The 22,388-nt window shown below is 32.4% G+C and overlaps 1 protein-coding gene across 1 annotated transcript; it reads right to left on the bottom strand.

Annotated features, from left to right (window-relative positions):
- Positions 1–599: 599 nt before the first annotated feature.
- Positions 600–21,743, bottom strand: LOC128175345 (uncharacterized). The gene is made up of 5 exons (XM_052840887.1): positions 21,643–21,743; positions 20,438–20,589; positions 4,128–4,205; positions 3,659–3,838; positions 600–2,031 (listed from the first exon to the last, which is right to left on the bottom strand). Exons 2-5 carry the CDS (start codon positions 20,571–20,573, stop codon positions 1,820–1,822), a joined length of 606 nt encoding a protein of 201 aa, XP_052696847.1. The 5' UTR covers positions 20,574–20,589; positions 21,643–21,743; the 3' UTR covers positions 600–1,819.
- Positions 21,744–22,388: the final 645 nt, after the last annotated feature.

Genomic DNA, 22,388 nt, shown 5'->3' with positions numbered 1-22,388 from the left:
AAATGTAGTACGTTTACAGTATATTTAGTGACGAGCGTAAGGTGGATTGGGTGTGGACAAACGTGTTTTAGTTCGTAGACGACCAGAAGAAGAATGGGCACGCATGAGTTTAATGATATGAGGGTGTATTACCTATGAAGGTATGGGAACCATAACAATTGTAAATGGTAACATCAAAGCTGCAAAATATATCGATATAATTGAAAACAACGTCTGGCCATTTATTGCTCGCCATTTCCCAAATAATGACTACATATACCAAGATGACAATGCTCCTGCCCATCGAGCCCGAATTGTTAAAGAATATATCAATCAAAACCAAATTAATTGTATGGAATGGCCAGTCCAAAGTCCAGATCTTAATAGAAAACATGTGGCGAAAACTAAAAATTGAAATGCAAAAACAAGGTCAAAATATCACAGGTGTTGCGGTGCTAGAAGAGATCATTGGAACATCTGGATGGAGGTCGACGTGAATTTCATTAGAAATCTTTTAAATTCAATCCCAAAACGCATCCAAACTGTAATTAAGGCAAGAAGGCAAGAGGAGACATAACAGAGTATTATGTAGGTCATTTAAACTTTTATTTACAGTTTGAGGTGGAATAAAAAGTCCCATTCGCTTCACGTCTCGGTACAGCCGCCATCTTGGAATTATCTTTACTTTTGGCATGCGTCTGTTGCTGTAGTTACCATGATGGTAACTTTCACTTGTATGGATAATCTACAGGGTAAAAATCTACGTACCTAAACTCACCTTGTGTGGATAATTTTTTAAATAAATTAATGAGAGATGTAACCATATACACAAAGATTCTTTCTTTAGAACTGCAGAACAAATTTAGAGAACACTTTTACGCAGGGTATTTTTTACTGCAATGCTAGCTAGTTACATGATTGCATATTTATTAATTGAATTTTTTATCTTATTATAAATGGGATAAAGGCAATTTACTTTATGATGTTTGATAAATTGATTATAACATTATCTTGTAGTACTAGAAAGTTTTGACAAACTTTGAGTGAAATTGACTTACTTTTATATATTTTCAACAGAATTCATAAATGTACCTTTCCCTTAATTACTCCCTCCGTGATCTGCAATTTGTATCGATTTATTTAAGTAAATAATTGATTTCATCAGAAAGGGAAGCATTTACATGATTAAATAATCATAACGCGTAAACGCGCGTTATTCAATTTGTCTGCTCGCCTGACGGCAGTTATCTACAAGACGACGCCAAAAATAAATCATTCAATGCTTTAGCAATGCACACAGGGTACTCAAAGGTTAAAATGACGAGATTTATTATGAAGTCACAAACGTTGAACGCTGTAAACTGCAACGTCACAAGCGAAAATCAAAGTTCACGCTTTGAACTAACCTTGGGATAACGTAAGTTAAAAAACGCGCGTTACTCAATTTGTATGCACACACCGCTGTAAAGTGCAACGTCAAAAGCGAAAATCAAAGTTCACGCTTGTGGCTGTTACAATGGCTATTCTATTAATATGAACTTCCCTTAGGATAATATAGGAATTTTAAGGTATTAATCACATTAACAGACAAGACAAGAAATTAAAAAAATGTAAATATAAGCATTAAATCCTGATTAATGAAAGATACAGTCTCATAACTGCAGCGATGCTTACGCGCGTTACTCAATTTGTTAGCACACACCGCTGCAGTTATGAGACAGTATCCTTCAAACAAAAAATGATTCAATGCGTAAGTAACCATTCCTGTCGCTGTCACAAAGTATCCTACGATTAAAACCAACGCCACAATTCATTTAATTTCTCAAAATTGTTTAGAATATCAAATTTCACAAAAAAAAGGAGCCGGAGATGTTATTTCTTCTCCACCAGTCTCTCCTCGCGAATTCTGGAAGAATCCTAATGTCGGAGGTGGAGGATAATCTATATAATTTGGGCCTAGGTAAGGAAGAGGGTCGCCATTGTCAGCTAACCATGGCGAGGAAGTGGAACTTTTCAATCCCTGAAGCCAAACGCCGGAGAGCGAATTTTCATCTGAAAGGAATTAAAATTAATATTAATTATAACTGGTCGTGTTAGATTGATGTCCTTAAAAAAAGAACTTTGTATAAAGATTTAGAAAATTGATTCAATTTTTAAATCTTAAATATATGGCATTTTCCTTAATAAAAACATCATGTAATGCTCAATGAATCAAAATAGTTCTACGCAAAAGGGAATTACAGAAATACCCCAGAAATTATAACACAAAACAAAAAAATAACTTGAATTTAAACTTACCCCCCCCCCCAATAAAAATTCATACGAGTGTTTGTACGTGTGGAAGTACACAATAAAACCTTTTTTTTTTTTAAATATTAAACTTTTAACTAAATCGTTCACCATTTCGTAAATAAATATGGGCAAAATGTTAATTCAGGCTGCATATCAAGCTGTTCACTAAAGTTGAATGAGCAAGTGCCATCTTTGAGATAAATACTGAATTTCGATTGCAAGAACAAACTGATTTCTAAGACGAGTTAATAGATATATGTTTACATTTACAAAGCATAATTACCTCTATTTCTTACGGAAATTGATTGTAATTCAGAGCTCTGTGGAAATTGACAAGATCAACTGAAATCAATAGCTACAAGCCCTTTTTATCGATTGGTGGAAACATTCTTTTGTGCAATGTCGCCACCTTCTTACCCCGCATGGAACACCAAAGGAAGCATTTAATTACATTTTACATCCACTGTGTTTTTTTCCCTTTGTGACTTAAATTCATACAGCTCTAACTGAACGGACTGAAATAACGCAATCCAGTGAAACAAAGAGCTCGAGGGCGCGTGTTATTACGCATTTCTTGAATTTAAAATGCAATTGCTTAGATAAGTTAATGTTAGAGTAGCAAATGATTTATACACCGATCGTTGATATCTTCTTCTGTAAATTTTGTGTAAATTTCCATAAAATCTAAAGCTACATGTACATTGAGATCAAGGACTCCGCAGACTTGCATCGGCTGACCTTTTATATATATATATATATATATATATATATATATATATATATATATATATATATATATATATATATATATATATATATATATATATATATATATTGTGACATAGCACAAAAAATACATAACCCGCCTGCGTAAGCGGGTAATGTCAATTTTATTTTTGCAATGATCGCTACTTTCAAAACCCGCATGCATCATCAAACAAAGCATTTTATTACTTTATTTTTACGTCTTTCTTTCAAGAACTTGACGAATTGATTGTAAGAGAAAGAAAAATTAACTAAATTACCGATAATTTCAAAACTACGTCAGGTAAAAGAAACAGCATACTCGTCTTTTCTGGGCGTTTGAGTCTGACATCATCATGACCACTTCGTGCAGTCCGTGATTTTTTAAAAGTTGCTCAAGGTTTCGACCAATCATTAAACGGGGCGTGTATATTTCAGTCCTGTTAGTTTATACACAGCTATGAATTGCAATTAATTTCCGTAAGAAATAGAGGAAATCAAACTTGGTGAATGTAAATATATCATGGTACGTGTGCATAACTGGCTAATGCAGGTTATGTATTTTTTCTATAATATTTGCTAGGTTTTATTTTTAAGCTTGTGTTAATTACCAAAGAATCAGTTTTGTTAAGAAAATGTTTACCAATTAAGGATTTCACTCTGTCATACTCGGCTTCGGAGTTCAGTAACAGGAGCCGTCCTCCATCATTAGCACACTGTTGTCTGGCGTCAGTATTGCTCTTAGGTTCATTAATATACAGACGATAGCATCCCAACACGGTGTCAGCCGTATACCCCGGTGCCGTGCAGGATTCTGAGGATTCTGTAATCATTGCATCGAAGCAAATGTATGATTTTGTCTTAAAAATGTAGAGCAGTTAAAAAAAATAAAAAGTAGCAGAGTAGCCTTTTATATTCCAAAATTTTCGGATAATACTCTCTCTCTCTCTGGACTACTGAAGTTTGATGGATGGAAATAAAATAACAAAACATAAAATTAGGGAGTAACATTTACATAAAAATAAACATGGAGAAACTAACATGAGTTTTAATCTTTTAAGATAGTTTTTTTTTTACTTTCACCAAGCTAGTATTTTAATTAAACCCATTACCTTTTCTGGGGAAGTTCAATACAAGAACAACAGTCGTCAATGTTGCCAACTCTAGTGGACTAAAGATGTAGTCCCCATCTAAATGAAAAATAACAAGAGGCCCATGGGGCCACATCGCTCACCTGAGCAACAATGGGCGTTCAAAAGATATTGTGCAATATGGTCCCTCGGTAGAATAACAAAAAATAAATATTGTCATTTTTACACTTAGTTTTGCATACACGTAATCTTTGACATTGTACCTTCATGAGATACTATTTTTTACCAGAATAAGAAAATCCTACGCAAGATATAAAACTAAACATTTGGTAGGTGTACACTGTTAAGTTGTTAACTTCCAATTCCCTATATATATTCGTCCCCCCCCCTTGTAAAGCGATCAAAGTAAATGAGAGCATAGAGCATATAGGTACATTTTTTTCATCAACTACTTACTAGTTATTGTATTTTTTTTTAAAAATATAATAATTATTGTATTTAATTTGAAAAATACTACATGTATAGATGTGAAGAAGAAAATTGTACCTCAATGTGCTCAATTCCTCAAATTTAAAACATTCAAAAATTTAATTTGTCTTCTCTATTATAATTAAATGACTGTTATTTACCTCGCGTACAAACCAGGATAGTTTTCCGCTGTGATATTTTCTTAGGAATAGCGATAATTACTTTATCCCCGCAACAGAAATGTGTCAGAACTAAGGAAACTGTTTTAAAGATGTCGTTTTTATTTACTCGTGTTTGAAAAACTATCAAAATTGATGTAAATTTTACTTTATTTATTGTATAAAGAGGGGGCCCCAGAGAGTAGGTATATACAGAATATCATTCTTTTATTTTGTTTTACAAGTATTTAACATACTCTAATTCATACAGAATTTGTAATGTTCAACCAAAATTTCGGCGTCAATCGTAGAATTATAAGCAAGATACAGAGCTCATGCACAGTTCGCTTAAGTTTGAGTCATATTTTGTCAACGCATTGAAATATTTAGCCTCAATTTACTTCACAAAATCGGCACCAATATATTTTGCATGTTTCAAAAATTTCCCTTCATACGCAAACTGTTGCACAACAAGCAAATTCATCATAGTCAGATCGACCCTTTTTCGTATAATGTCATGGCTGCTTTAAACAAAGAACCTCGTTTTGAAGTATGGAATACGAGTCTTGGTAAAATGGGTATGCAAACCCGGGCCGTGGCAAAATAAAAGCCGGGGCAGATCGACAATCGTCAATTCCAAATACGCATTATTTTGCACAATATTTACACCGAATACATATATACTGGTCCATCAAATATCCTGAAATTTATATGCGATTGGCAGATTAATAACTGCCAATCTTTTGTTTTGCCCAGACCAAGTTTTGCCTACCCATTTTACCGGATGCCGAACGCGAAGCTGAAACACGCCTTTCCTTTATTATTATTTTCGTAATAACTCAGATTTGAAACAGAATTAGCACTTAATTTTTCAATTTATATTCTCCTTCCCATAAGGATAATTTATGCTAAACTACGTTGAATTTGCCTCGGTAGTTCTTGAGAAGAAGATTTTTAAAAATGCACCCCCCTTTTTCTACAGTTTCAAGGTTTTCTCCGCTTTGAATACAGATCGGACTTTTATTTCTGCAATTTATATTCGCCCTCCCATAATGCTTTGTGCCAAATTTGGTTGAAATTGGATTAGCGGTTTTAGAGAAGAAGTTCAAAATGTAAAAAGTTTACAGACGGACGGACGGACGGACAGACAGACGGACAGACGGACGACGGACAAAATGTGATCAGAATAGCTCACTTAAGCTTTCAGCTCAGGTGAGCTAAAAATGTAATCGAATTTCATAGTAAGCATTCGTACATTCCTGTTTAGAACGCTTGAAATTGAGATTTTAAAATGCGCGAAATCGCACGAAGCGGTCGGTCCTAGACTTAATTTTTTTTAAAATATTTTTCTAGCAGTTGCAAACTACATTAAATTGCAACAAGGAAGAGGTGTTCTGTGGCAACTCACAATGAAAAAATTACGCAATTTGAAAAAATTATTCAAAGTGCATTAAAGGATGACTGCATTTAAGGACATGCGATATTTGCGAGAAAATAAACTTTTATAACAAACATTTTTCTTTAAATTGCAGAAGTGGTCAACATCCAAAATACAACTTTACGTAATTGCGTTAGATGAATGTATCTTGCTACCAAGTTCGCATTTGTTTTCATAGGCAGGGGTCATCAAAATTTCCTGAATCTCCATACGATAATGAGGACGACTACTTTTATACTGACCTCGTATATAGTCAGCGCATGTCTGTCTATTGTTCTGCATTTAAGGTACCTCACTACACCTACACTTATACTTTTTAAGACACTACGTCAGAAGATGGCGATTTAAATGTTTTGTTAAACTGTATATATCGTTCGAGTGGTTTGTATATCGTCGTAGCTCAGTGGTTAAAGTATTGGGCTTCAGAATCTGCTCGGAGCTTTTGTTTATGTTAACTGAATTAAATTTTTGGAAATGTAATTTTTACTCCAAAATCGCACATTTTTGCCTATTTGACTTAAACACTTCTTATGTATTATGATATCTATCATAATCAAGTAATTTTCTGTTGATTTGAGAAAATAGTGGTGTAGTGATCCACCTTAACAGTTTTTGTATATTTGTTTTATCTAAGTTATGTCAATGGGGGATTAATAGACAAACATGCGCTCAAGGTTTAAATGAGAAAAAACTGCTACTTCATACTTTTGCTTTCCCTATTGTAACCAAGCGTTGATACATGTTGAATATTATAATTTACCTCAGGTAACTTTGTGAATGTACAAAATTCTACTACGTGACATGTAAGCTAGTATGATATGTACTAACTAGAACAATTTTTTTCGAACACGTTGAGTTGTCAAGCATTGAATTAAAGTCTCCTGTACTTAAATAGACGTGGTCTTATTGTTGAATCCAGAATTAATGGTATACATGTTCCATATTATCAGCACCACTTCTCATGCATATTGGAAATTTATCTATTTGTATTCCATAATTTTATAATTTCTCTTTTGTATGGCATCTAAATGATGGACTTTATTGGTTAAATATTATCCTTTATGGATCTGGATTAGTGAATACTAAGGTGTCTGAAATTTGTCTTAGCCTTTTTGACAGGTTAATAATATACTATGATACCAGTATATATTTCTCAGTAGACCAATTTTTGTAGGAGTATATTCTGTCAATGGACCAAATGTTTTTTTGATTAATGTTTCATATATTATACAATATTAAGAAAATAATAAATGTCCGGTAACTCTTGTCCGTGGTAGTTTAATTTTGCGTTTACATTGACATTTTTGTGACTTGTTAGTGATTTTACGGACTTATTATTTTTGGAACTTTTATTCTTGTTTTAAAGGTGACCAATGTGGTGAGTCGCCCAGAGACAAAAGCTAGGTGAGTCAGAGACAAGAGCTAATACTCAGAAACAATGGCCGTCAATGGCAAAGGTCGTAACGACCAAACTAATAAAAGAAACGTACCTGAAAAAACAAGTCAATTGCGTATTCAATTTAGAAACAAATGACTGAAAATCAAAACTATGTTAACACCGACACAAACATTGCAGAATATGCTAGAACGCGTGTTTAGTGATCCTATGAAAAGTGGAGAGAAGGGAAAAGAGCAGGACAACCCCAACCCAAATTGGCCTCAACAAGCAAAACACCTACGCAGAACAGCGAATCTGACATCAAGTCCTGGTGCTTAAGTTCGGCTGAAAAATCTGGCAAACCGATCTTCGAAAGGTTAGCGAAAGTCGACGGTATGAAAAAAAGCATAACAGATGAAATATCAAATACGTTTTCAAAAAATACTGCTGACCAAAACACGGTACTAATTTTGTCTTGGCCAAAGTGAACAGTAAAGTCTGGGTCCACTTGAACAGGAAAATCAGGACTAAGATTTCCGCTTTCAAAAGTCCAATGCACTGGTATGTAAAGCCATTGTCATTGTGCTCCAACCTCAACAGTTAGATTTATTGTTAAAGGCCAATAAAGAAGGGGGCGAATCAGCACCAAGAAGTGATATAGTATAACTAATATGGACAAAGCTAATGACTTTTGTGTATTGTGACCTGTCATATCGGCGCAGAGAACCTTTACTTCAGTCGAACAAAAAACGAGGAGAATTTTGTTGCAAGGGTCATCCCGTGATGGATAACTTATTCGGGGTCGACCTCGGAAAAGTTGTAGAGGACATCTTGAAGGGAAACAAAGTTGGTTCCAAAATATCGGGAACTTTCCATTAAGATATAAAACACTACACCCGACAATGATTTGGACTGGACATGGCTACAAGGTCAAGATATATATGAACTCTAGCGTCTCATTTGAGGCTGAGGCACCCTATTGGGAGATGAAAAAAAATCTTAAGTGGGGTGATCAAATGCTTTCAAGTATATTAGAAACACACCCACCCACGGGAAAACCTTTACTTCAGTCGAACAAAAAACGAGAAGAATTTTGTTGCAAGGGTCATCCCGTGATGGATAACTTATTCGGGGTCGACCTCGGAAAAGTTGTAGAGGACATCTTGAAGGGAAACAAAGTTGGTTCCAAAATATCGGGAACTTTCCATTAAGATATAAAACACTACACCCGACAATGATTTGGACTGGACATGGCTACAAGGTCAAGATATATATGAACTCTAGCGTCTCATTTGAGGCTGAGGCACCCTATTGGGAGATGAAAAAAAATCTTAAGTGGGGTGATCAAATGCTTTCCAGTATATTAGAAACACACCCACCCACGGGAAAAAACTGACAGTTGATCCGTCGCCACCCTTATAGGTTGAAGAAATTTCATCAAACCTTTCAGGTAAGTCTTGTTTAACTTAAGAATTATACGATACAAATCGAAAAGATCGAATATTGCAACGTTTGACATGCCATATACGTATTATAACAATAATAATATTGCTTTCGTGATTCCTGTTCGTTAGTTATCTCACAATCTCTTTTAATCATTCATTGTGTATTAAGTGTGTGTGTTGCTTTTCCTTTTTTATGATGGAATTATTATACAATACCTATATCATATTTCTGATCGCACTAGTGTAGGCTTTGTTTCAGCACAGATGTGTGACGGCCACACACTGTTTGTTAGTGACTCATGACTGGTGGAAGTATTCGCTACAGACATGAAGAACTATACACACCAGTTTCATAACAAGCTCAGTGACTTAAAAGGGGCATGGTCACGATTTTGGTCAAAAATTATTTTTTTCGATTTTAATGTTTACAATGCTTGAGTAAGGCATTCTTAATAGACAACCAAAATTTTAGTGTCATTTAATGACTTATAAGCGAGTTACAAAGCTTACAATTCTTCGCTATGTAAACAAAGCGTTTGTTTACATTTCGAATGTTGAAGTGAAAATTCCAGTTTTAGATCTAAAATAAATGTGTTAATCGTTAGGAACTGTTTATTTATGCTTTAAATGAATAATAAGATAGACAAACCAGCTTTAAAAATATTTTTTACTGGTATATTGAACCTATGTTAACAAAAACAGGGCACGAACCTTGTTTACGTGACGAAGAATTGTGAGCCCCGTATCTTGCTAAAAACTCTATGACTGGCACCCAAATTTAATTTGATCATTAGAAATGCATTCCTAAAGCATTGCAAATAATAAAAACAGAAAAATAAAATTCGACCAAAATCGTGACCATGCCCCTTTAACTTAAACAAGTCGGGGAAACTACCTTATATGGATATTGTTGTCATTGCGCAGAGCGATGCGTACCGCGAACAACTGTCCAATGAGTGAATAAAAAGCAACACATGTGATTTACTACGTGTTTATTGTAAAAAGGTAAACATTTAGACCAACTGACGACTGGATTTTAAATGACTGCGGGAACGTCAATTTATAAAAACTTTCAATGTTTTGTAAAAATTGCAAACATTAGGTACTTATTAAGATTTTTCATGCTCACATTTACAAACATTGCCGATTTTCCATGTGAAATAGTACTTCGAAATACCTCTCATAAAGTCTTTGAATATTTTAGTTTTTAATTTTCGTAAATTTTGTGTTTTTCGCTGTTGTAGTGCTATTTGTTGACTAGAATTTAAAAATGAATTCATTTTGATACATGTTTATTGTTGTATGACATTTATTTAACACAACAGTAATAATCAATGCACATGTACATTGATCATTGTACATATGTGCATGCATATATAAGTAGTATGTGTCATCTTTGTATATACTCGCTCTAATGGAATGCCATAAGTCCGAGTAGATGCATACACTAACTGTAAGTACTGTCTAAAAGAATACATGGATTGATATCAAGAGTACGCACCAAACACGCATCTCGTAACCATTTACACTTAGGCTTTATAGGGATTTGGACACGATTTAAGATCAAAAATTTTATTTTAATTTTTTATGTATAAAATGGTTTACTAGTGCATTTTAAATGATGGACCAAAATATTGAATGTTTAATTAAGTCAAGTTACAAGCGAGATACAGAAGTCAGAATTGGTTGTTAAGTTAACAAAGCTCGAGTCTTATAGTTGTTTACAAAAAAATGTAATGTAGAGAATTACCATTTCTGACAAAATGACATGTAAAAACAATTTAAACTAATTCAGTATCTTCATTAATACTATTATCAACAAAAGAAAGATACATTTGATTGAATCTTGCACCGATACAACACATATGTAAAAATGACAATATTCGAGTTTTGTTTACAAAACAAAGAAATAAGAACTCCGTATCTTGCTTATAACTTGATATTTGACTTTCAAATTTTGACATAGCATTATAAACTTCTATATTTATAAATATAAACATTGAAAATGGAAAAATAAAATTTGAAAATTTTAAGTCAAATCGTGTCCAAGTCCCTTTAAGTGGCCACATGAGGTTTTGAATGCCTGACACTGTAAGAACACCTCCGAGTCGAATGCTTAGGACCAGGAAATCAGGTGAAATCTGTCTTCACTTAAAAATCAGTGCTGGCAGTAATTTAAGGCTTTTGTCAACAAATAGACTTATACAATGCAGTTGATGAACCCAAATTTTTACCATTGTAAAATGGGTGTTTGTAAAAATGTGAGCATGAAAATAGTTTGAGATAGTGTAAATATTGTTTTAAGTGCGCAAAATGCTTGAAAAAAATTAAATAAAAGCAATTAAAAAAGTCGCATTTTTTAAATGTAGTATTTTTTGTAGCAATCCAGGAATGTCATTCAGTTGATTGGTCAGTTTGTCGATTACGTCGTTGCCTCATTTAATATGTAGATTTATTCCGACGTCACATAAAATAGTTTCCTCGACCTGTTAGAGCACAGTGAAAAGTAATTAAGTAATTTAGAAAGTCAAATATCTTGGATATAGGGTACCCCATATCTACGCTTGTGTTAAGGTTGTATGGTATCCATATTGTAACATACTTCCGATCGAAATTAACAAAAAAAATCAAGTTTATTTAAGGTCTTCTGTTCCAACGGAAGACCTTACTATAATTATGTTGGTTAAGATTATTCTTATTTTTCTTCAGCGGAAGACCCTCTATTATTCTATTGGTTTTTTTTTCACTTTTTAGGGTCTTCCGTCTTCAGCGTAAGACCCTTCTATTATTGTAATGTTTCTTTTTCACTTTTTTTTTTCTTTACAATTTTTGTGCAGAAGATCTCTCGGAGATGGGTGGTCCGATTTTTGTCAAATTTTCAGCATCAATCTATTATTATCTAATGCTGATACGCTTTTTTTATTTTGTAAAAATCACTTCCGGTTAACACTTATCCGCCATTTTGTCACTTTTAAAAAAGTTCTTGTCCACACATTTTCTCAAAAACGCACAAAGATAGGAAGCTGAAATTTTCAGAAATGATAGATGACATAAACATCTAGCCTCACGAGGAAAATCATTGTCTGGAAATTCCGGGTACGGAAGCTATCTGGGGTCAAAAAATAGGACACGTTTTTGATGAATACTCCTTGTCCACACATTTCCTCAAAAACGAGCAAAGATAGGAAGCTGAAATTTTTAGAAGTGATAGATGACATAAACATCTAGCCTCACGAGGAAAATCATTGTCCGAAAATTCCGAGTATGGAAACTAGCTGGGGTCAAAATATAGGACACTTTTTGACGAATACTCTTTGTCCACACATTTCCCCAGAAACAAGCAAAGATAAGAAGCGGAAATTTTCAGAAATGATAGATGACATGAACATCTAGCCTCACGAGGAAAATCATTGTCCGGAAATTCCGAGTAGGGAAGCTAAATTGTAAAACTCATATTAAATGTGTTATAATGACCTCAGACTAATTTTAAAACATATTATCTAAGTTGCACTTTAATTTTGCGTCTAATAAAATCTTTTTCAAATTGATGGGATGAAATTTAAATTTTTTGAAAATTTTAAATTTAATTAATTCGTAATAAAATGAACTTAGACTAATTTTAAAGCATAATATCTAAGGTGCGCTTACAATTTGGTGTCCAATGAAATCTTTCTCGAATAAATTGAATGAAATTCAATTTTTTTTAAAAATTTAAAATTTAATTAAATCGTGTTAAAATGATCTCAGACTAATTTTAAAACATGATATCCAAGTTGCGCTTACAATTCTGCGTCTGATGACATCTTTTTCGAATTGATTGGATAAATTTTAAATTAAAAAAAAAAAATTAAATTTGATTAAATCTTAATAAATTGACCTCAGACTAATTTTTAAATGTAATATTTAAGTTGTGCTTACAATTCTGCCTCTAATGACATCTTTCTCGAATTGATTAGATGATTTTTAAATTATTTTAAAATTTTAAATTTAATTAATTCGTGTTTAAATGACCTCAGACTAATTTCAAAACATATTATTTATGTTACGCTTATAATTCTGCGTGTGATGACTTCCCTCCCGAATTGATTGGATGAATATTAGATTTTAAAAATTTTTTAAACTCATTTAAATCGCATTTAAATGACCTCGGATTAATTTTTAAACATGATATCTAAGTTGCGCTTACAAGTCTGCGTCTGATGACATCTTTCTCGAATTGATCGAATGAACTTAAATTTTTTAAACTCATTTAAATCGCTTTAAAATGACCTCAGACTAATTTTAAAACGTGATTTCTAAGTTGTGCTTATAAATTTGCGTCTAATGACATCTTTGTTGGATGAATTTATAATTTTTCAAAAAAATTAATTTCATTTAAATCGCGTTTAAATGAACTCAGACTAAATTCCAAACATAATTACTAAGTTGCGCTTACAATTCTGCGTCTGATGACATCTTTGTTGAATTGATTTGATGAATTTTAAATTAAAAAAAAAATAAAATTTAATTAAATCGTGTTTAAATAACATCAGAATAATTTTAAAACATGACATGTAAGTTGCGCTTACAATTCTGCGTCTAATGACATCTTTGTCAAATTGATTTGATGATTTTTAATTTTATGAAAATTTTCAATTTAATTAAATCGTGTTTAAATGACATCATACTTATTTTTAAACATAATATCTAAGTTCCGCTTTGAATTCTGCGTCTAATGACATCTTTCTCAAAATGATTGGATGAATTTTAAATTTTTAAATTTTTTTTAAAATTTAATTAAATCATGTTTAAATGACATCAGAATAATTTTTAATCATGATATCTAAGTTGCGCTTAGAATTCTGCGTCTAATGACATCTTTCTCGAAATGATTGGATGAATTTTAAATTTTTTGAAAATTTAAAAAAAAAATTAAATCATGTAAAAATAAATTATTGAACGGAAGACCCACTCGTTGCTCGCAACGAGATCGAATCTAGTCTTATTATTCTTTTTTGTTTCTTACCGATTTTGTGCAGATGATTTCTCGGAGATGGCTGGTTCGATATTGTTCAAATTTTTAGAATGTGTTTTTATCTGAAATTGAAGAATTCTTTTCAATTTTAAAAAATACACTTCCGGTCGGAAGTTTTTGTCGTTAAACAATTTTTCAAAATCAATTTTGTCTACGACGTTTCTCAAAAACGAGTAAAGATATAGGGCTGAAATTTTCAGAGATGATAGATCTACCGTTTTACTGGTCACCTCGGTAAAGAAAATGTCGGCCGTCACGAGTGCCGAAATTTTTTTTTCTATCTTTTTGCGTAAATAAGCAATTTCGTCCTAAATGTCGTCTTATCTACTAAAAAAACAAAAAAAAAAAACCAAAAAAAAAACAAAAAAAAAAAAAAACGGACGGAAGACGCACTCGTTGCTTGCAACAATATCGAATCTAGTTTTTTTCCTTCCTAGGCGCGAACTTTGAGTCTTGATATCGTGCGTGATATCTGAACGATTGTTGCTCAAATGTTCAGGGCTTATAGACTTTACAAAACACTATTTTAATAAATTTTAATATTCTCTTTTGTTTATGAGTAATTCCCCTTTATAAAAAAATTTAGGTTCTTTGGTTTCCAGACAAAGGCTCCGAGACTAAGATAGCAGGGAATAGGATTCCAATGAATTTGAATTACAGAGACATTGTTGTTGTGAACATCGGATTTTGTTTTTGGATTACGTTTTTTATGAAGAAAAAGTTTGGGGTCAGAAAAAAAGTGGTAAAATTTAGACATATTTTCCTGTTTATTTTAAACGAAAAATATTTTGTTAAAACATGTAGAATAAAAGTTGTGCAGATTATCAAGGGTTTTCATTTGACACCAATAATAAAGGGCTGGTCCCTGAAATTAAGGGCCAAAAGCCCTTGAATTTCTTTGCTTAATAACTCAAAAACGGTTAGAATTTCGATATAGCTGTCGCTGGAAAAGTTGTTTGTTGGTATCTCATAAAGGTCGTTACAATGTTATTTTGTTCGTGATTTGTGTAGTATGAGTGTAAAAAGCTTTATACATGTATGTTAACATGAACCTGTTTTCATTTGGCAAGTTAACGAAAGTCCATGTGCGTACAACTAACATAAAGTTACCTCAGAAAGTATGCTGGTTTATACAGGAGGCTTTAATTCATAAGAAAAAAATTATTTTTTTGAAATACATGCTTTTTTTAAGGAGTTTAAGTAGTTATTCTAAGTTCTTATAGTGCACAATCCTAGAACAATAATTGGAAAACAAAACATTCTTTTTGTTTTCAAGTAAAACACAAAAAACGGATTTTAAAAAAATCTATGTATTACATTTTAGTAATCATACTGCATGCATATCATTTAAAATCTACCTTGAATCAGAGCTGTGTATGTGTGTGTACCATTACGTAAGCTATTCCTCGCCCGCGGTCAAGAGAAACCGGCCGCCATGGTCGCGGCTGGACTACCTAGCGGTCAGCGGTTATCTAATACACGAGAGTTGCGTCTCTCATATAAGTTTATTCCCACGTAGCTAGAATTCTGAAATTCTTTTTCCCATCTAGCTAAAATTGTGATTTTCACACCTGAGTGAGCACTGGGTATCGTCTGTTTTAGGTGTGAACTATCTGTAAAAAATCACCTGTGATATATAGTCATATAATCTTGACAATCTGGATTTCAGTGTTATAAAAATTTAGATTTGAGTTCTATCAATTATTCAAAAGTTTAATATTTATAAATTGGATATATTAAATAGAATTAAAAAAAAATAAATAAATAAAATTAAAAAAATAAATAAAAATAAAACAAATAAATAGGCCTAGCAAGCATTTGCTTAAATAAACAACACACCGCAGAAATTGAAGGCTTAAATAGATCATAGTTACATGTAACTTGTTTCATTTATAATTGAGAGATTTACCTATTAAAAGTTAGGAATATTAAACTTCAATCAAACTAATGTTCGATGAATAATGAGTAATTTTACATATAATAAAATTAAGCTATCCTAAAATTAATCATAGAAAAAAAACCCTTTAAATTATTAAAATTTACTTATATTACAAGTATCTAATTAACTATTTTTTCTATTTTAAACATAATCTTAAAAATTGGCTGCTATTTTTTTTTATCTGAGTATTATGAGGTGATAATTTCGCTCGGGGCGTGATCAAATCCATTAAAGCCCGAAGGGCTTTATGATTATTTCGATCACGCCCCGACCGAAATTATCACCTCATAATACTCGACCGAAATTATCATAATATTCAAATAATGATTCCTTATTACTTATATTTATATAAGTTTAAGCTTTCGTACAATTAAATATTTAAATATAGATAAGCAAACCCCGCTGGCGCCTCAATTTCGCGTCGTTTGAAGTTATTGGTTATATAGTACAAAATCGATACGTAGTGTTATCACAGGCAAATACACTGGAAAATGTAAATATTTAATTAAAAATTCACTTAAGGTCAATAATTGAACAGACTATAATTCACCTGTAATTAATTTCCTTTGTTCTTGACTCCCTTACCTGTGTACCATTCCAACTTAGCTAAAATTAGTCACCCATTAAAAAAATTCAGAATTTTAGCTAAGTGGCAAGACACCCTCATTTATGAGTTTATTTAGCCGCGAACTCAAGAATAGTTTTAGTTTTGATTACACATAAAGGTTTATTATTCTTCTGTTGGATTAAACGATAGGGTGTCATTTAAGAAATCGTTCAGTTAATTAATAAAAGCAATGCCATTCTCAATCTAAAGCAATATCGGACATAGATCAATTGTGGGGTTTAATTAAAAAAAAAGAACTTCTATTTGATAATTTTTAGTTATTTTACTGCAAACTTTTCAAATCTCTCTGGGTTCTGAGCTGTTCGTGTGTGTTGTACCTTTACGTAATCTATCCTTCGTCCACGGCCGAGGAGATCAGCCACGGCTCCACTACCTAGCGGTAAGCGGTTATCTAATTCACAAGATTCGCACACTTGCATGTATAAGAACGTGTTTGAGTTTATATAGCCGTAAATACAAGAACTCTTTTTAATTAATTTCATGTTATAAAAGTTTGTTCATCTTGTATTTATTCAATTAAACATTGGAGTGTAAAATAAGAAGTCGCTCTGAAAATTAATAAATTTAAGCGATATTATCCAAATCGGAAGCACTTGTCAGACATAAATTAATGGTTGGTTTGTAAGTCTAAAATGTTTTTAAAACTGTACAAATAATGTTTTAAATCAACAAAAAACCACATAAATTAAACCTTTAAATGATGACCATCCCTCGCACATGGCCGAGGAGATCCCGCGCGAGTGGATAAGTGATCCGCGGTAGGTTCGTGTGCTTCTACATGTTTTTATATTTTGTACGAACACAACTATTTTTTTTATTGTGCTTCCAACTATTACATTGGTTTAAGATGAAAGATAAATTTATTTTACTTGTACATTTGATTTAGCATTAATTTATACGATAGCGTAAAAGGTAGTTAAAAAATCAAATCAAATTATAAACAAAGTTCCATGTTACATGTTTGCGGTAGGTGCTGGCACGATAAAAGAGTGTCCTGAATTAAGACATACGGTGATTATTTTAAAGAATACTAAGTTTTTAAACAAGTTTTGTTTAGATTCTATCGGTCACATATTGATAACGTCTGTACTGTTTTTAAAATGGTCGATCGTTTCATTGTGAAATCAAATTCATTGCTGTGTTGTCCTCCCCCCGCCCCGCTGCCAAGTGCTCGCGCTGGTTTTTTTTTTTAAAATTGGCGAAAAGATATCCAGATCTGTCGAAAATCATTTTTTGATTACTTCTTTTCACGTGTAACTTTTTCTCCTTAACGTGTTTCACTTTCCCACACGTTTGCTTATTTGGTCAGTCTGTGTTAATTCAATCGCCACGTGCGACCGATAATCTTGTGTCGCTTCAGCGCACACAGCTTAGAACATATATAGCCCCAGGTTATTTATGGCTACAGATCATGAATTGTTTTGTATTTGATTAACAGTTGGAAGGGTGCTTTTACTACAGTGGTCAATTGTTAAACAATAAGGCTATTAATCGAAGTCAATCATTTTCACATTAAAGGTGAGAGATCGTAATCTTAGAATGTGGCTAATAAATTAACCTGTTGAACACGCTAAACTTTTATAGTTATAAACAGAATAAATATAATATATTATAATTAAAAGTTTTATGTCAAAGGAAATTTGTTCTTGGGATTAGAAGTTATGAAATACGACTACATTATGCTATGCAGTCAGTCGCCATAGAAATCATCAAAGTACTGCAAGTGTCGACAGATTTCTAATTTCTTTGAAAAACCATGATAGTTCACTTGACTTACAGACTATAATATAGCGACATACCTGCCTCCGAAAAATATCTGCGCTTCTCTAAGTTACACTTAAGTGAGATAGATATGTGTGTTTGGGGATTTTATTTATTGCTAATTACATGTATATGAAAATTGATAAAAAAAACTTTTTATTGAAGTCTGTGAAATGAGGTGGTAATGCAACTTAATTTACGTTGTAATGCAACATAATTTACTTACAAGGTTAAAGTGGAATACTAATTTTAGGTCAACAAAGAATACCCAATCTATTAAAATGCAAGATAGATAGTTTCCAGAATTGTAATAATATGCACGTGTACATGACGGTTGCACCCTTTCTTGTATAGCTGTAGGTGAGGAGGTAAACGTGTAGCGATGTACATACAATGTATGACTGCACATACGGATTCCGGACCGTGGCTACAGACGGTACCCATTGACAGTCTTTCAATACATTTATGCACAGTTTGACAAAGAAACTGATCAGTTTCATACTTCTTCGAATTTCACTAAACCAGACTGTCTAATTCCTTCCAGAATTCCAATTTACGCAAGCGCAATTGAAGTTTTACTCAATTTAGTTAGTGGGCTAACTAAAACTCAGAATATTTTATTTTTTAACTCTGAAATAGTCTAAAACAAAAGAAATAATGCCTGTATGGCTTTTGCTACATCCTCTTATTTATTTGTATTTTTAACCTCAAATTTAGAACTGTAGGAATTCATTATCAAAACCATTCAAAAGCTTTGAAAACCTTACCACTTAGAAATCATTTAGATTCAAATTGACACATGTCATTGAGAAGACACAAGATTGCTTGTGACATGTACGTAATTTCTTGATATATTTTTATGATACAACAGAGGAGTACAAAAAATAAAATAAAAATAATAAACAAAACATAAACATGGAACGTGCATCAAATTTATTTCATGTACATGTTACCCGAAAAATCCGCCCGAATATGCTCCTTTGTCACATTTGATTAAATTGACAGAAAATAAAAACCGTAACACCATGATTTTTCGCCTATTTTTATAGATTTTTCTCCTGTTTTCTTTATCAAAATAAATACGTAAATTTTCTCCAAGAGAATTACTTTTGATCTGATAAAGGAGAAAAAACTGATATAAACACAAGGATTCTGCATATTATTGCATCGTCAAGAGAAGTAATGTTCATTTCTGTAACTAAGGTTATTTAATTTCACGTTACATAGCGGTGTCTCTATGAAACAGCACCATCAGGTGTAAAATTTAGACGCTCACGTTTGCATAAATTCTCCTGCTGATCTTTGATAGCTGATAATTATTTTTGAAAGTCTAAGTCTACTTGTATCATTAAATAATATCAGCCCTATAGAAATGTAAGGAAAGCCATAAATTTCGACTATTTACAAAATTTTGACAGCACGCAACAATTTCAACCTTGCACATAGTCTTCAAATATTTAGAAAGATTTAAATACAGAACTGAAAGTTAAGTCATTATAATCGTTTGACACCAAATCATATATATTTTCAACTCGCAGCAACAACGGAAGACCTATTCGTGGCTTTAGTTTTATAAATTTATTCTTTCCCAAAAGAGTATTCAAAAGCGAAGCGCAGTGGGTTAGAGTGTTATCTATGAATCTGTGAGTCATAGACTTACCCTTCGATTTCGTTACAACACCGGATTGCACATCTAAAACTCATGGCCGACGTGTTGTGTACCTTTTGTTGTCACTGGATTTTTAAGCATTTCATTCTTATTTTATGTGCATATTATGTTTGTAAATAATGCAATGACCAATTAATTTTATGTTGGTACTCTCTTAGTTTGAGAAAATGCGGAAAACTTGATAATTTCATCACAAAAAAGTAACACGGCGGGGCAATATGAACGTCTATACAGGCGAGACCTCTACAGCGAAATCTGTTAAGAGGTCTGTGGCATATATAGGGCTTGATTGAAAAGCGGTGCTGATAGGGAAATATGGCAAACAATCCTTATTTACTAGCGGTGTTCAGCTTTATGCACATATACTGATGGACAAGGAGGATTGTGAATAAAATTTCAGTCCCTAAAATGTGCATGTCGTACATGTACTTACAATTAGACGCAGCAAGAGCCGAAGCCACCAACACACCACCAAGAAGGACACGGTTGTTTGTTGTCATGGCAACAGTATTCATCATCATGCATGATATCACAGTGGATATCATTACATACTTCATCAGGTCTTTCATCGCCGGATTAGTTAATCTACAAAAACGTACATGCCTTTGAAATTTTTGAATGATCTTTTTTTAAGTTACTGCATATTCTTTATTTTACGTGAATTTTCAATTCAATATGATTAAAAATCAGATCCTCGATTCGTTCCTTGTCCTTGTGTAGCGATGTATGTAAGCGGATCTAAGGATCTGATTTTAATCAGTTTGATTTTAATTTTTTGCGGTTCAACCATTTTTAATCAAATCCCGAGGAGATACAATCGCGATCATCAAAATTCTATTAAAGCACTATGAGCTGTATTTTTTAGAATTTTAATTTTATTTTACTGCAAAGACCTGCTAGTACGATAAGTCTGCATGTAGCTTAAACTTTTATGATAAGAAAAAATTAAAAATATCATTAATTTTTGTCAGAAGAAAGATTTTTCTTATGAGGAATATAAAGCAGATCAACTTTTGTACAGGACGACAATAATTCAATTTTGCTCCAATTAACGCTCCTTAATGGCTTTTCCCATAAAAATATAGCTAAAGGAAATTTAAAAACCATTACTTTTTTGTCATTTTAGTAGAAAATAGAATTTTCGTAAAAAAGTATTTCAACATGTAAATTGCAGCTAATATTGCTTTAAAGCTTCCTTAGTTTACATCCGTCTGGAAAATAAAAGAGAGATGTTAATATCCTAGAGCATTTTTTGCGATTTTATGGCGACATTAGTCTTTCGCGTTTAAATAAAAAGCTACCGTATTCATTTGGTTAATGTATCGATCATACGCATTTTTGTCAAAAGATCAAATCACAATAGATAAAACGAAATGAAAATAATTTGATTTTTTCAGCATTGTTGTTTCACGGCGCAAAATATAATTGTTCAGTACATGGATGATATACGATCTTGATATTGTCAGGTATAAAAAAAATAATTCCCTACCAAAATAGTCCCCCCCCCCCTCCCAAACCCCCCCCCCCCCCCCCAAAAAAAAAAAAACAAACATCCATCCGATTCTCCATTATAAACCTCTTCCCTAAATATTACTTAAAAATAAATAAAAATGACTAAAAAAAACTGATTATACCGACCATAAATCCTCGTTTCCGACGGGTATATGTAGTAACATAGAGGTGTCAAGTGACATTGATAAACTGTGTTATAGGTAAGTCGATTATATTGGTATATGTACGTGTAACATCCCTTAAGGCTTTTTAATAACCACTTGCTTCGATTATAGGTCAGAGACATAATACATATGTACTAGTTTCTTCCTTAAAGGCTTTTCATTAACCATTAACGGGGCATGGTCCCGATTTTGGTCAAATTTTATTTTTTCTCTTTTTATTATTTACAGTCCTATAGGATAATATAGGAAATATATAATTTTGAGAGTCAATCTAAGAGTTACAAGCAATTTATAATCAACACTTGGTTTTCCGAAACTCAATTTTTAAACATGCTTTTTAATATTCTGATCATTTATCTCTAAAAGTGTTAGTTTAAAAGCATGTGTAACAATATCATATATGGAAATCTTTTTGAATTCTATGACTAAATGGCCTTTGACAAAAACAGTTAATCTTATATAAAATCATAGGTAATTAATAATTATTTTACATAACATTTTATTGCAAAAGCACATATACTTTTTGAAATAGTATTTGTAAATTATTGTCATATGATATTAACAAACAATATTTATTCAAATTTCAACATGATCAAATACATATCATATAATTCACTAAACCTGACTATATTTTCAAATAGTGATCAAAATTCAGTTTATTTGAAATACTTCTGTATTCAAAATCTAATAAAGAACAAAAACTCATTG

Source organism: Crassostrea angulata, chromosome 3 (assembly GCF_025612915.1).
Source record: "Crassostrea angulata isolate pt1a10 chromosome 3, ASM2561291v2, whole genome shotgun sequence".
NCBI classification, from domain to species: Eukaryota; Metazoa; Mollusca; class Bivalvia; order Ostreida; family Ostreidae; genus Magallana; species Magallana angulata.
This window is presented reverse-complemented; position numbering and strand designations above follow the sequence as displayed.